Source organism: Drosophila navojoa, chromosome X (assembly GCF_054131105.1).
Source record: "Drosophila navojoa isolate 15081-1374.11 chromosome X, UAZ_NAV_1.0, whole genome shotgun sequence".
Taxonomy (NCBI): Eukaryota; Metazoa; Arthropoda; class Insecta; order Diptera; family Drosophilidae; genus Drosophila; species Drosophila navojoa.
In genome coordinates, this window is record NC_142895.1 from 12771863 (window position 1) to 12787659 (window position 15797).

The 15797-nt window shown below is 38.6% G+C and overlaps 3 protein-coding genes across 4 annotated transcripts in view; all 3 read right to left on the reverse strand.

Annotated features, from left to right (window-relative positions):
* Nucleotides 1-11512, reverse strand: part of LOC108658702 (uncharacterized) — a 93073-nt gene extending 81561 nt beyond the window's left edge. The window contains exon 1 of the mRNA XM_089264021.1: nucleotides 11137-11512. Within this exon, the coding sequence (XP_089120147.1) occupies nucleotides 11137-11165 (29 nt within the window). The 5' untranslated portion in view covers nucleotides 11166-11512. The remainder of the gene's footprint in view (nucleotides 1-11136) is intronic.
* The window catches only part of LOC115565440 (neurobeachin), a 137148-nt gene that overhangs the window by 61126 nt on the left and 60225 nt on the right, over nucleotides 1-15797 (reverse strand). The gene's annotated exons all lie outside the window — the stretch shown is intronic.
* Nucleotides 7033-10105, reverse strand: Rpn13R (Regulatory particle non-ATPase 13-related). The gene is made up of 2 exons (XM_089263478.1): nucleotides 10099-10105; nucleotides 7033-7890 (listed from the first exon to the last, which is right to left on the reverse strand). The coding sequence occupies exons 1-2, from the start codon at nucleotides 10103-10105 to the stop codon at nucleotides 7196-7198; spliced, it is 702 nt and encodes a 233-aa protein (XP_089119604.1). The 3' UTR covers nucleotides 7033-7195.

The window sequence follows — 15797 nt, forward strand, 5'->3', positions numbered from 1 at the left end:
GGCTTGTAATGGATAGTACAAGGCGACAGGCAACAGGACGCCAGTCGGACGTTTGGCCTTTTTGGCAAACTGCTTTTGCAGCAATTGCATACTTTGCGGCGCCTGTCATGACAGCTACAGCCTATGCACACACACACACACACACACACACACACACACACACACATGTCTGACATGGCTGCTGCTACAAATGTTTGCTCAAGTCTTCCCGTCACTCTCTCTTCCCTTCTCTGTTTCCCTCTCCCTCTATATGTATCTCTCACATGCCTTCTGACATTTCCTCTATGCGACAATGTCAAGTCCATTGGCTAACAAATCAAAAATCATTTTGCTCTCGCCCTCTTAATGCCTTTAAAGATGCCGCACTTCCGCTTGCCGGAAACTAGATTTAATATACGTATATATACCTATATACACACACATATATATATATACTTTGTATATATGTATATGGATAATTTGTCGTTCTGCCCAGCTGGGGTCAGTTGTCGTCTTGAGGCCTCCCCTAAGCTCCTGGGCAACCAAAGCGCACTTGACATTGACAATTATGACATGCGCTTGGCATTGCCTTTGTGCGTCTGTGTGTGTGTGTGTGTGTACGTGTGCCTTGGGTTGACAAATTTAAAGGTTTCCGTAGCGGCGTTAAGCCCTGCACAGGTCTCTTGAGCGCGCAGCTGAAATACTTTTCCTCAAAGACCTCTTAGCTTTTGTAATGCGGGCATTAGAAAGTCTGTCATGCATTGCGTTTTGCGCTCCACCTGGCGAGCGTTTGCGTCCCCATTGCCAACTACGTGACCGCCCAGGCTTTTGCACCGTTAGTCTCCAGCTCAACAATATTCTCTTCTGCTCAATTGATTTTCTTGTTGTATCTCTCGTATAAAAATTTGTATATAGTATTTCTCATCTGTCTATCGATATCTTTGCTTTTATTGCCTTTTCGAGATAATAGGGTAAAAAGATGCTCTGGCGCTTCATAATAAAAGAATTCCTTTTCTTTCTCAGTCACTCACTTAATCACTCTCTCTCTCTCTCTCTCTCCTCTCTCTCTTATCTTATATCTAGGCAGGCATGCAGTATGTCTGTCTAACATCTTCTCTGACTTTATTCCTAACCTATCTAACTCTCTGTCTTTCTGTCTCTCTCTCTCCTTCTCTCTGTATTTTTGTCTCTCTTTCTCTCTCTATCTGTCTATCTTTCTCTCTGTCTCTGCCTTCCTTTGCCTTCCTCTGTCTCTCTCTCTCTTTCTCTCTCTCATGTTTTAATCTTCTGTCACATTCTTCCACAGGCGCTCTCTCCATGGCCATATTATACTCTTTGTTCCTTCTTCTCTGTCTCACTCTACCAGACTCTTCTCTTTCTCTCTATCTGCCGCTTCTTTCTTTTCAGTAACTTGCCCTTTCTTCTACAAACTTCTTATGGTCTCTTCAATATCATTTTGCTCAACATTTTCATTCCATCATCTCAAACGTTTCAGCTTCCCAAACGTTCCCAATTGCCCTACACAACTTTTTCCAGAATTTCCCTATCTTATCTACCAATTTACCCATATAATATCTTATTGAATTTTCCGTTCAATTCCTAGAATTTCTATTTTGTGTTCTTCTTCTCTTATTCCAGTAAGAATTGGCTGTTCTATGTCATTTATCTACGTCTACTTTCCCAACACTTCAGGTATCTCCTTGATATTCTTTCCCATCAAACGTTTCACTGATTGCTTTACGCAATCTTTTTGATATTGCCATGCACAATGCAAGTTTCCCAATATAATTCAATTTACGTATAGCCCACTCCCCAAGTGCCGAACAAGCACTGCAGTTTTTATTAAAAGTCTTCGCCAATTAAAGCGTAACTATTATCATGCGATTCAACAGTTCGTAATTAAGATTTTATTTATCACACATTTCCAGTAACATCATCATCATCATCATCTGCTTCTTCTTCTTCTTCTTCGTCTTCAACTTGCTGTTGTTGACGGCCTCTGTGTGAAATTAAAATAAAATTTCTTAATTTATTTTCTCTTGCAAGTTTTTTAGTTATGTTGCCAACTCAAATACTTGGCAATTAACTCAAGGGCGAAAAGAACTTGCTGGCAAAGCGAACACAAGGGACGCAGCAGGGGCTGGAGAGGGAGAGGGGGGAGGGGGGGTAGGCAGGGATGGTAGGATAGATTGTGTGGGCTGCTTGAAGTGAAACAGGCCAAAAAGTTTTATTTGCACTGGCTGCGTATGAAAATTTTACTTTGATCTTCAAATGCAGCAGCAGGAGCAACAGCAGCAGCAGCAACAACAACAACAGCAGCAACAACTAGACATATGTGTGAGTGTGTGTAAGTTATATGTAGTTAAGACACCTTTGACTAGAAATAAATGCCAACAATTTGTTGGATTTGTGTTGCTGCCATTGCCATTGCTGTTGCTATTGCTGTTGCTGTTGCTATTGCTGTTGCTGCTGTTGATAATCAAGCTGAAAACAGAGCCAAACTACATTTGTACCAATTGCAAGTAATGCGAGTTGCCCAACAGGCAGAACAAAGCCCGGCCGGGGCAGCGTGGCAATGCGAACAGGACGCAGTGCGAACTACAAATGTAATGGCAAATTTTTGAAATTAGTATGCAACACGCATAACAGCAGCAGCAGCAACAGCAACAGCAACAGCAACGGCAGCAGCAGCAGCATCATCTGAGGGGGCAAATGCCAGAGCAGGAGGCGAGTAAGGACTCTGCTGCGGGTATGTGAGTTGCGTGCTAAGGAGTCGTGTCAACATATCCTTCACACAAGCAGGAATTGTTGTTGCTGCTGCTGTTGCTGTTGCTGCTGTTGCTGTTGCTATTGCTGCTGTTGCTGCTGCTATTCAGCATCAATAAGCGGCATATTTAAGCTGCTTTCAAGCCCCTTTTATTGTTGGCTGGTTTTAAGTAATTTTAATAGCACTTCTTCTACTACACATATACATACACACACACACACACACATATATATACAATTCCGGGTACGTAACAAGAGTATTAGGCTGCATATAGAGTGAGAATGCTTCATTTTTGGCCACATTATGTGTTAGACTCTGCTCTCGGCTAATGCCAGCTTAGCAAATTGCTTTTCAGCGATGGGGGAGGGAGGGGGAGAGGGAGTGGACAGCAGCAGGAGTAGGGGCTGGCAACGAGCAGCGCAAGGAGCAACCTTGCAACGTGCTGCGACCACATGAAGCTGAGCCAAAGACTGCGGAAAGGCATTTCGAATGCAAGTGCCGAATCCAGCTGCTAATCAGCTAAAGTTTAGCTTGGCTAACGAGCAGTACAAATAAACTGAAAATAATAATCAACAGCAGGACAAGGCTCGTGGCCAGCAGCAAGAGCAACACTCAAATTGAGCTGGCCAATTGAACTGGTTCATTTAATTAAGAATTCACTAGAAACCTATATATACTATATACATACATATGTATTGGTAGATTTTATAGCTGTGTGCATTGATGTGGGCATATTTTTAAATAGATCTAACCGAAAAGGCTTCTATGGAAGACAACTGAGACATAGGCTGACTAAGTAAGAGGAGCATAAAATGAGATAGAGATCAACTAAAATTGGAACCAATATAATACATTCCTGTTATTATGCGTATATTATTATTCTCTAGCTCCTAGCTCTTTAATGCTACTACTAATACCGCTGAAAACCACCATGCTACTACTTTTACTGTTAATACGACAACTAATAATGCCACGGCTACTTCTATTGATATTACAAATGCTCCTGCTACTACTACTACTGTTACTATTGATACTACTAATACTACTGCTCCTGCTACTACTACTACTGCTACTATTGGTACTACTAATACTACTGCTCCGGCTACTACTACTACTGCTCCTGCTACTACTACCACTGCTACTATTGATACTACTAATACTACTGCTCCGGCTACTACTACTACTACTACTACTACTACTGCTACTATTGATACTACTACTACTGCTACTATTGATACTACTAATACTACTGCTCCTGCTACTACTACTTCTATTGTTACTACTACTACTATTGTTACTACTACTATTACTATCATTGATACTACTAATACTATTGCTCCTGCTACTACTACTACTATTGTTACTACTACTACTATTGTTACTACTACTACTATTGTTACTACTACTACTATTGTTACTACTACTACTATTGTTACTACTACTACTATTGTTACTACTACTACTATTGTTACTACTACTACTATTGTTACTACTACTACTATTGTTACTACTACTACTATTGTTACTACTACTACTATTGTTACTACTACTACTATTGTTACTACTACTATTGTTACTACTACTACTATTGTTACTACTACTACTATTGATACTACTATTACTATTGCTACTTCTTCATCAACTGCCACTATTATTGGTACTACTACTTGAACTGCTACTACTATTGCTACTACTTCTTGAACTGCTACTACTATTGCTACTACTTCTTGAACTGCTACTACTATTGCTGCTACTACATTATCTGCTACTACATATACTACTACTATTGATACTACTACTTTAACTGCTACTACATATACTACTACTATTGCTACTACTACTTCAACTTCTATTGCTGCTACTACTTATTGTACTACTATTGCTACTACTACTTTAACTGCTATCACTTATACTAGTACTGCTGCTACAAATAATACCATTGTTCTAACGCATGTCATATGAATCAGTTCAAAATGAAGAAATTCCACTTCACCCAAGAACTAGTTCATTTTAATGAGTCAATAAGTAGTCAAAGAGCAATCAAACCAACGTCTGCTCGAGCCAGCAGCTGCTCATGACTGACTGATGACTGACTGACTGACTAGCTTGGCTGATTGATTGTGTGCCACGCCCATATTGCATGCAATCGGGGCGAAATTGGCCCAGCTGCAAAATTTGGCACTAGGCCAAAATGCTCAACGCTTCAAATATCTGCAGATATTTGCAGCATGAGGCAATTGCCAGAACTTGCCAAGGCTTAGCCTCAGAAAGGGTGTGTGAGAGAGAGGGAGAGATAGAGAGACACACACACACACGCATATACACACACTCAATTACAACTAATAATGCGTTTAAATTTGCCAAAGTTGTAAATGACAGAGAAAACGCCCCAAGGCAACGACACACACACATACACACACACATGTGTATGCGGCAGTCGCCCTCTAGCTCTCTCTCTCTCTCTTCCTCTCTCCCTCTCTCTGTCTGCCTGTGTGTGCGCACTTCATGCCCTTTCATTATGCAACAATTTCAACGTACTCGACTCATCTCGTTCTGTTCCTTTTTTGGCATGCACGAAAATGTTTTGTTTGTTTAGTTTGGCGCGCATTTTCGCATTTTTCAGCACTTTAGACAGCGCACGTTTTTTATCACAATTTGCCGACTTTACCAGCAGCCCAGCCCAAGCCCCAGTCCCGGACCCAGTCCCGCTCCCTGGTTCCGGCCACCTCAACTCAAAACTTCCACTCACTTAGTTTCATTTTGCCACCATATAAAAGAAAACAATAAAAAAGCAAAAACAACAACAACAACAACAACTACGAAAACCAAAAACCAATTGAAAGCAAAGCGCAAAAAGCGCGCGCAAATGATGCAGGCAAAAACAAAAAAAAAAAAAAAAAATGCACCAAACACAAACAAAAATTTAGTTTTTTACATAGCTGCTGTCGCATGCCTGGGCGCCTGCCACGCCTCCCGCTGCCGCACTTAACCTCACTGTACGCCCAGAACCCTTTGGCTTACGTGCACTTTACAACTATTTTACAATTTCAGTGGGAGAAATTCCCTTTTTATATGCGTATACCCTGCATTCCCATCAATGTCTAATGGCAGTGGCAGCAGGTGCTACCGATACTTCTCCAGGGACCCATTGAACTCGATAACTAAACGACTTGGACATGGCGAATTCGGTATTTGAGGCATTTGAATCTTAAGCTGAAGAACTTTATATATTACCAGGCAGTGTGTGCCATAAAGAGTCATATCAACCATAATTTAACCCAATGAACTCGCGATCCATAATAGATAACAGGAAATCATTTGGAATGCCTGAGCTTTTCTGCTTAAACTAAAGAAATTTAACATTAAAATAGAGGTTGGAATATATTACTATCATAAATTTTAAGTTTCATGCGGTTTCTGCAAGTATAGCCCAACAAAACTCGAGTTCTATAAGAGCTAAAAAGAAAAATTTTGGTGTGAGCTCTACTTAACTCTGATCAGATATAGAAAATCTAATTATATTATTAGATATTCTATGTTAGATATTAACCCATCGAAATGGAACACTGTAAGAACTAGAAATATAAGATTTGGTATGTTTGCTGCTTATTTCCTCAGCAAAAGATTTTCACTATTAGCCAAGCAAATTCGATATGATTTACATTATATATGTATAACTTTTCCTCTCTAGCATGGGATATCTTAATGTCTGGTATGCCCTTCCGCTTGTTCTTCTTTTCCTACAGTCTTTTATATCAATTTTAAGTGTTTTATTTTTTTAGTCGGTTGCTGCTTTGCACGTCCTCTGCTCGACTTGTCGTCTAACTTATGCCATCTCATTTATCTTCGTAACTTCTTTTGCGCTTGGCGAGACTGGCGGACAGCAGCAAGGGGGGAGGCAGAGTGAGTGAGCTATCAGGCAGTTATTGCAATTTTTTACTCTCTTCCCCTCTCTCTCTCTCTCTTTCACTCGCTCTTTGTCTCTCTAACATAGTTTTAAGGACAACAGAAATGTTTTTTCCTTTTGTTCTGCCTCAAAAATAACACAAAAAAATAGAAGAAATTTGTAGTTGAAGCTTCAAAAAGTTTTCCTATGGGCTAAAAGTTTTGACTTGCATTTTTCGAATATGCATCAAACAAAAACTTTCTACGTTTTGCCTTAAGTTTTTCAGCAAAAAATTTAAGAAACCAAATTCGATTATATACTAGCCTATATACACTTTAGCTATCGATATTGCACGCGAAGCTGCTTATCGATTTTCTCAAGCTAGTACCAAAATATCGAATTGTCATTTCAGGAGCGTTTATTGAAAGTTTTTCAGACTTTTGTCGCAGAAAATTTCCATATAAATGTTTGTAAATGCCATTGGCTGGCATTGCTATAAAACATACCAAATTACATAAATGAGTGTTGTAAAATCGTATAATCCGTAGCCGTTTGTAAAACTGTTAAGGGATAGAGCTATCCGAATCACTATCCACCACTGGCTTGCCACACTGAAGCAGATCATTGACACGCATACAGATGCTCGCGTCTAGCTCATGGTTCGGATCTTGCATCCAGAAAAAATATCGATCTATCGCATTCTTATATTTGAGCACATAGATCCGGCCGGTTTTACAGGACTCGATATGTAGAAACTCAAGTTTGCCCGGATCAGTGATAATGTCCAGCTCTGGATATTTCGCATGACGTTCCTTCCAGCAGAAGTGAAGATGTTCACTGCCATCCAAATACAAATAGATCACGCCATGCCGTATATCGGGCTTCACCTGCTTGTCGATCAGATTCATGCGGCCCGCCTTAAACTCCAGCAAGTGCTCTTGGCCAACTGGTTTGGGCGGTAGAATTAGTCCATGTGCGTGGCCAGCACCAATGCTCGATATGCTCTCAGTTCCGGCATAGCTCTGCACATCCGTCTCTCTTGGCTCCGGCTCGCGCCCAATCGGTTCGCTCGTGGAATCCTCTGCCTTTGCATTGTTTTGGAGGTTGCCAACAGATCCAATTTGATTATTCGCTGGATTGGGCGCTTCGCAAACGTTCGCAACGATATCAGCGTAGTCCGTTTGTATTGCTTGATCTACCAACACAACTTGAAGCGGATGTGAATAGACATAGTGATTCTCATTCGCATCCAGTGTGTCTATGTGGGTGCTTATATGTTGGTACGTACTTTTTAATACGAAAAATTTAGATCTATTTGCTTTTTTTTTGTTCTGTTTAATTTTTGTTTTCTGCTTTTTTTTTGCTATCAATTGTTCTGACAAATGCTTACAGACTGTGAAATATCTGTCCAGCTGCTCAAATATCAATTAGAAGCCTACTTCGATATGTGTGTGTGTGTGAGTGTGTTAGAGTTTTTGTCTGCGCAAGTTTATAGCATACTTCTGGGCCACCTTCGACTGCAATTGACCTTTAATTGCGCACTTAAAAGCACATAAAAACGTGGCCGGAACATGGCCAGAACATGGTCAGCATATGTACAATACAAAAGCCACGTGCAATCGCCACACGTGTGTGTGTTTGATTGGGGCGTATTACGCGAGAGGGGGGCGTGTCGCGGCAGGTCGTAAGTGCGGCCAGCTTAGCTGCGCACAATTAAATTAAAGTGATGACTTATATAGCTTAACGTGCAACGCAAGCCACAGCAAACTGAGCCAGAGAGAGAGAGAGAGAAAGAGAGAGAGAGAGAGAGAGAAAGAGAGAGAGAGAGAGAGAGAGAGAGAGAGAGAGAGAGAGAGAGAGAGAAAATGGGATACACAGAGCAGGTGAGATAATGCCAGCGACACTTTAGATAGCCAGAAGTAAGTGTTATAAGAGGAAAGCATTAAAAACACTTTTCGCAATGCACAGCTATCGATTAACATATCGATAACACCATGTACTCAGAGTGATACGTTATACATATCGAAAATGCATGTTCTGGCATCTCAGGTGCACCAATATATCGATTATTATTAGGTATGCCTCACTATATCACACACGAGTCAAGCTGCATGTTATCGATAAATGATCGATTTATACAAATATTGCTTTAGCATATGCAAAAGTTAGAGTAATTCTAAATCTAAAATGTAAATATCGCAGTCAATCGATAAGCCACGTTAATCGGTCTATAAGGCACTACATCTTTTAGCTATCAAGATTATATATCTTATATATAGAGTCCTTAATCTGTGGCAGAGCAAAGTTATTGCTTTTCGCTTGAATGTTTTTTATGCTCTCCTTTGCCGCTGCAAACTGAAACCATATAAAATACACACACACTCCATCAGCGTGTGTGTGTGTGTGGGTCTACTGCATCATTAAGATGTAACTACGTATATACCATGTGTATAACAAGCCATATAGCATATGTCCCTGTCTGTGTGTGTGTGTGTGTGTGTGCTACCTGGTGCTACCTGTGCGCGTTTTAATGATGCCCGGACCTAAGTTGAGTCAGAGCCGTAGCCAGTGCCGTAGCCGTAGCCGTAGCCGTAGCCGTAGCTGAAGCTGGAGCCACATAACGGCAGAGACAGGCAGCAGCCGGCAACTGGATCTCTGCTACGGCGGGCTACTCGGCCGGGCAGAGCTGGTGTCATGAAATGTTCGAAAGCAATTACAATTTAAGTATTTAATTAGGGAATTACGTGAGCAAATACACACGCCCCACGCCAAGAAGCGAGCGGCAAATGAAAATGGCAAGACTTCACTGCGAGCGAGAAAATACAGTTATTTTTTGCTGTATTTTTATATATACACACACACATATAAAAATATATATATAATACATATGTATATATGTATTCCATGGAGCAGGCAACGACAAAATAAAACAGCATAACGAAGTTGTCGCAATCGACACGAGACGACATCCAAAAAGACAGAGACAGACCGAGAGGAGCAGGTGGCGGCGGAGCAGGGAGAGGATGAGGAGGAGTAGGTGAAGTGCCAGAGCAAGAGCGAGTCACCTGCTTGAATGCCAATAAAAATAAAGCCAATTTCTTAAGCAACAACAACAGCAGCGAACACAATTTACAGTTGCCACCCGGAGCCACCCGGAGTCACCCCAGAGTACTAGCTAAACACATGAACAAATAGTAAATAAAATCAAGAACTATAAAAAATAAAATGAAACAGAAAAAAAAAAAAAAACACACAACAACAACAAGAAAACGAAGCAGCAGATGAAAGTCAATGCTACACGGTGCTGGTAGCTGCTAGCTCCTAGCTGCTAGCTGGTAGCTCAAATTGTTAAATTGCCAACGTTTTGTTGACAAATGCTTTAACGCACACAATTGCGACTCTTGGCCATAAAATAGCGTTAGCCACGCCCGTGCCCACGCCTTCTGCACCCCCGTCCGACGCGCACCGTCCATCGTCCTCGTATCTACACACACTGCGAAGCCATATTTGGGCGAACCCACCTGTGCGCCGTTTCGCACAGCCAAATATTGCCACAGTTTTTTGCACAAGGTATTTCTTATTGTTGACATTTTGTTTGTGTATACCCAGTAAATGTGATGCACAAGGGGGCCTGCTTGACTACATGTGTGGGGAATATATGTGCATGCAGCTGTGCTCATAAGCATAGTAGGGGCGCTACTACTATTTCTATGTATGCAGCTGGTCATAAAAATAGTAAATAGTAGTAATTCCTTCAGTAATACTTTTTTTTTTAAATAGTAGTAGTACTATCAGTAACACTTCTTCTAAAAATAGTAGCAACACTTTCAGTATTACTTTTTCCCAAAAATAGTAGTAATACTAACAGTAATATTTTTCTTAAAAATTGTAGTAATACTTTCAATACTACTTTTTCTAAAAATAGTAGTAGTACTAACAGTAGTATTTTTCCTAAAAATAGTATTAATACTACTAGTAAAATTGTTCCTAAAAATAGTAGTAATACTTTCAATACTACTTTTTCTAAAAATAGTAGTAGTAATACTTTTCTTAAAAATAGTAGTAGTACTAACAGTAATATTTTTCCTAAAAATTGTAGCAATACTTTCAATACTACTTTTTCTAAAAATAGTAGTAGTACTAACAGTAGTATTTTTCCTAAAAATAGTATTAATACTACTAGCAATATTGTTCTTAAAAATAGTTGAAATACTTTCAATACTACTTTTCCTAAAAATAGTAGTAGTTAATAGTAATATTTTTCATAAAAATAGTAGTACTACTACCAGCAATACTCTTCCTAAAAATAGGAATAGTACTGCCACTAATACTACCCATACTAGAAATGAACACTCTTTCACATCTTTCTACATGTATATGACTGCTTAGCTAAAAATAATCGATAACAAATCGCTCTAAAATCGATCAATAATCGATAGCACAACTGCAGAGCTGGCAGGGTATTCCCTAGCTGGGCATTGCCAATTAGAGCGTTAGACTACACTTTTTGTTGCTGTTCCTTTCCCATTTCATGTGTTTTGTTTTTTATGCGCTGAGTATCAATAAATTTCCGTTGGCTAAAGCAAACAGAGCACAGAAAACGGGTAAACACACACACACACACAACTGTTTATTTAAGTGTATGTGGGTGTGTGTGTGTGAGTTATGCAAATTTTAGTTTATTTTGGCACAAGCCATTTTTTTTATTACTGTGAAAATGATGTTTGCAACGTTGTGTGCGTAAATTGATTATAAAACATATATTTATGATTTGGCATTTTAGCAATATGCCAATATTCAAGTGAATAAATTGACACTGGATGGGCGTATTTAGCTAGTGGCTAATAAAGACAATGGCGGAACTAACAGGGAATAGAAACAGTTGGCAGCTAGTCAAGGAACCTTTGGCTAAAGTGAGCTTAAAGGCAGATTCCGTGTAGATAATGAGAGTCAAAAAATTTTTTTGATTATACTAAATATCAATTTATATACAAGTGGAGGTTCACTTAGTTCCTTATCAACAGAGAAAAGCTCTACCTAGTTTCACTTATTTAGTCTGCTTCCCTTTTTTTTTCACTTAACCTTACTCCAACTCTTTGAGTCATTACCAGCGTCAAGATAACAACACCAGTTCAGCTTCAGTGTTGCAAAATCCGAGAAATTCTCATAGCAACCCTGATTTAGTAGCTACAGCGAAATACAATCTAAGTAAGCATGGAGAAGGGAAATTCTCTGTAAATTCAGGAATGAAATATCAACAAATTAACAGAGAGAAAGAAATGAAATTGTTTTCGCTCTCAAACAACGAAGCAGCTGAAGTTCGCAATTCAAATGAATTTGTTAGTTAAAGTGAGCTCCCTCAGTTGGACAACGCGAGTGATGGAGATGCAGGCGAATTGCATAAGGCTGAGTAAGTGCTGGAAGCATTCATATATTTAATATACATATACATATATAATTATACATTTATATTTATTTATAAGTTTGCTGGGCTCGCAAATCACCTGAGGAAACTTTTATCAGACAAGTATCGCCAGGTGTGTGTGTGTGTGAAAGTTGCAATTGTATAGACTTAAAATTGCATTTTTGCTTACAGTAATATACATATATGAAATCTGTGTATATGAGAGAGTGTGTATGTGTGTGTGTGTGTAGGATTAATGAAGTGTTTGCAATGTATTTATTATGCCATTATGATTGCATATCTGTGTGAATGTAATTTCATGCATTGAAATACTCATTCAGTCTCTGCCTCCCTCTCTCTCGCTCTCTGTCTCTATCTCACTCACTCACTCGACCCCTTCTCTTCAGTTACAACATGAATAAAGCACTATAATACTGATTGGCAGCTCTTCAGTTGATCAAAGGAAAGCAATTTCAATTGAAATTGCAATATTTCAGCTTTGATTAAAGTAAAAAATCTTTTAATGAGTGACAACTTGATAGCGCAAATATTGCTACAAATATATACATATATATACATATACATGTATGTATATGCATATAAAAAATAAATTAAATAACATTCCCATACATGTAGCTTTTTATATTGCACGAAATTCAATAGTGAAATCATTATTTAATTATAATGAAAATGGCTTCACTGTTACTCAATAAAAAAAAATATAAAAAAAATCCAATTGGAAGTGAAATCACTTCTGCATCAATTTTTAAAGCAATTTTTCAGTCACTTGAATATGAACCAGAAATAAGCCAAGATAATTCATTCTGAGGAAAACTTATCAGATATATGTATATATTTTCAGGGAAATCCGCTTATAGCGACACTCAAGGGATCGTCTTAAAGTTTACTCATATAGGTTTGCCTAGAGACCTGAATTATCGTCGCAATAACCATACGGACGCTATAAGGCGAGTCGTTATAACCGGATTCCACAGTGGATATTCATATATAGCTATACAGGATTGTGCATATTCGACTGACCCATCTGGCAGCCTTATTTCTTTTGACAGAGATGCCAGATCAGATATTAACATAACTCATGGGAAGCTTTAGTCTATGCCAACAACTATATTACGTGTCTATATAATAGCTAGTTAATCGCCTTCAATCATATTATCAATTGTGTAAGAATAATCGCTCAATAAGTTATGCAAAGTTCAGTTCACAATGGAATAGAAATTTCAATAGCAGCAATGCCTTACATAATGTTACATACTGTTAAATATATATATAATATATATTTACAGTTGGACATACTTAAGGCATAGGTAAGAGCTGATTAAATGTCTAATAAGATTATGAGCATTCCAACGATTGGCCACACTCCACGCCACTGCAGCACATTAATGTGTGTGTGTGTGTGTGGGGGGAGGGGGAGGGTAAGAAAAAGTCGTTGGGTAAGAATCATTTGTTGCCTGTTCAATATGAACTCTCGTATTTTACAATAAATAATTGCATTGCTCAATCTAATTAAGATGGCGAATAGAAATTGCAAAATCGATAAAATTTCCCAGCAATGCCAGCGGGAAGCATAGCTAAATGCATTTTATGCATGCAATCAGACGTAAATTTTATACATTGTTTTAATGCACAACTATACTATATATATTTATATAATATATATACGATATTTTCAAATATACTTGAACTTTAGCTATGCATCTTATTGCTAGTAAAAAATAGTTTATTTTATTAGTTTTATTATAATTTGTTTAGTTTGAAACTCAACCCGATATCTTAGCTCTAGAACCATTTCTCAATTGCAACATGAATTGCCATTATTCATCCAATCGATGTCTTCCTTTCCTTATAGCCTTGCTTGTACCTATAGCCGTTGTAGAGCATTGCTCAGTCGGGCTTGCACTCAATTTTCCAATTTACTTAATTGGTTTTTTCCTTCCAGCTGCACTTCGCAGTTAATTTGCTTCACTCACTCTTGTCCTCTTTCTTTTTTTCTTATTGTTCAGCAAATGTGAAATTTCTTAACGCTCTTTGTCAAGGCGTTGCCAGACCATTTACCGCAATTCGGCTACAGTGAATACCCTTTGTTCAGCTTAAGCGATGTCGTTGCTGTATAAACTATATACTATTTGAATATCGTAAATCAGCGTTTACAATTGTTGTGATATAATACCGATGCCCTCTAAATAAACCATTTATCTCTCATATTATTTTCGTAACTGTAGATAGAGGATTTCAGGTTACGATATATATATAAGATATATATGTATATATATCTATAGCAAAACTATGTGTCTCACTTATATCGCACCTTTAACTATACGACATTGATATTGACTTACGGTAGTAAACATAAAATGCTATTGTAACCCTACAACCCATATCAACTGCATAATTCGTCTCTCAGGTATATCGTATGTGTATATCGTATATTATATAGCATGTGTATATCGTATATTGCATCGTATGTGTATATCGTATGTGAATATCGTATGTGTACATCGTATGTGTATATCGTATATTATATCGTATGTGTATACCGTATGTGTATATCATATGTGTATATCATATGTGTATATCTTATTTGTATATCGTATGTGTATATCGTATATTATATCGTATGTGTATATCATATGTGTATATCATATGTGTATATCTTATTTGTATATCCTATTTGTATACCGTATATGAATATTGTATATTATATCATATGTGTATTACGTGGATATATCGTAATCTCAAACAAACATTTTCTTTAGAGTGTGTCTCAACTTTGTTTTCCCCCAAAATACGTTAAATAAAACATCAACTCCTTTACGTATCACTCATCCGAAAGTCGTGCCTAATTGGACGACTATATTATATGGTTCCCATGGGAACAGCTCATGGTATGTGTAACTCCTCTGTAACGCTCTTATTTCTGCAAAGGGTATTTAATCATCATCAACGCAAATGTGGACTTCCTCGACAGCGACAGATAGAGAGAGAGAGAGAGAGAGAGAGAGAGAGAGTGAGAGAGAGGAAGGTGGAGCATATGCTCGCATTACTCATACGCAGCGTTGCGCGCGTCATTAATTCATAGGCATGAAGTTGATTGCGCTCCGTTTGGTTACATTTTCAGTAATTTTCTTCTGATTCTGCTGCTCCTTCATTTTTTTCTATTTTGTTTATTTTATTTTATTTTTTTTTTTTTGCGCGCGTGCGTGTTTCCTCTGGGTACACAAGGGACCAGAGATGGGCCAGACAGGCCAATTAAATTGGTTCACAGAGTCAACTACATATTAACACATACTTAGCATGCAACAATACAAAACCAACACACACACACGCACACACACACAACGACTGCTTAACACAAAGCGAGGTAACCCACGTAACCCGGTAAGTTTATGAATTTCAAAAATGCGCCCCATTGCCTGAACTAATTTTCCTGCACACGCAATCGCCCACGCACACACACACACACGCACACACACACACACGCACACAAAGTCTGCTTTTCAATTTTCAGAGCCGCTGCCTTTGTGTGCGTGTTTAGAGAGGCGTCTGTCAAAGCAGCGCACACAAAGGAACAAAACGAAACGAAACGAAACGAAACGAACGTAAACCAAAATGTAAACGAAAATGAAAATGGAAACTGAAAGGGAAGCAAAACAGCAAAAGGCAGACCACATAAAAGAGAAAATGCCAGCAAGTGTTGCCAAACTCAAATACCCTTAGTAACTAAACGAAACCGCTTT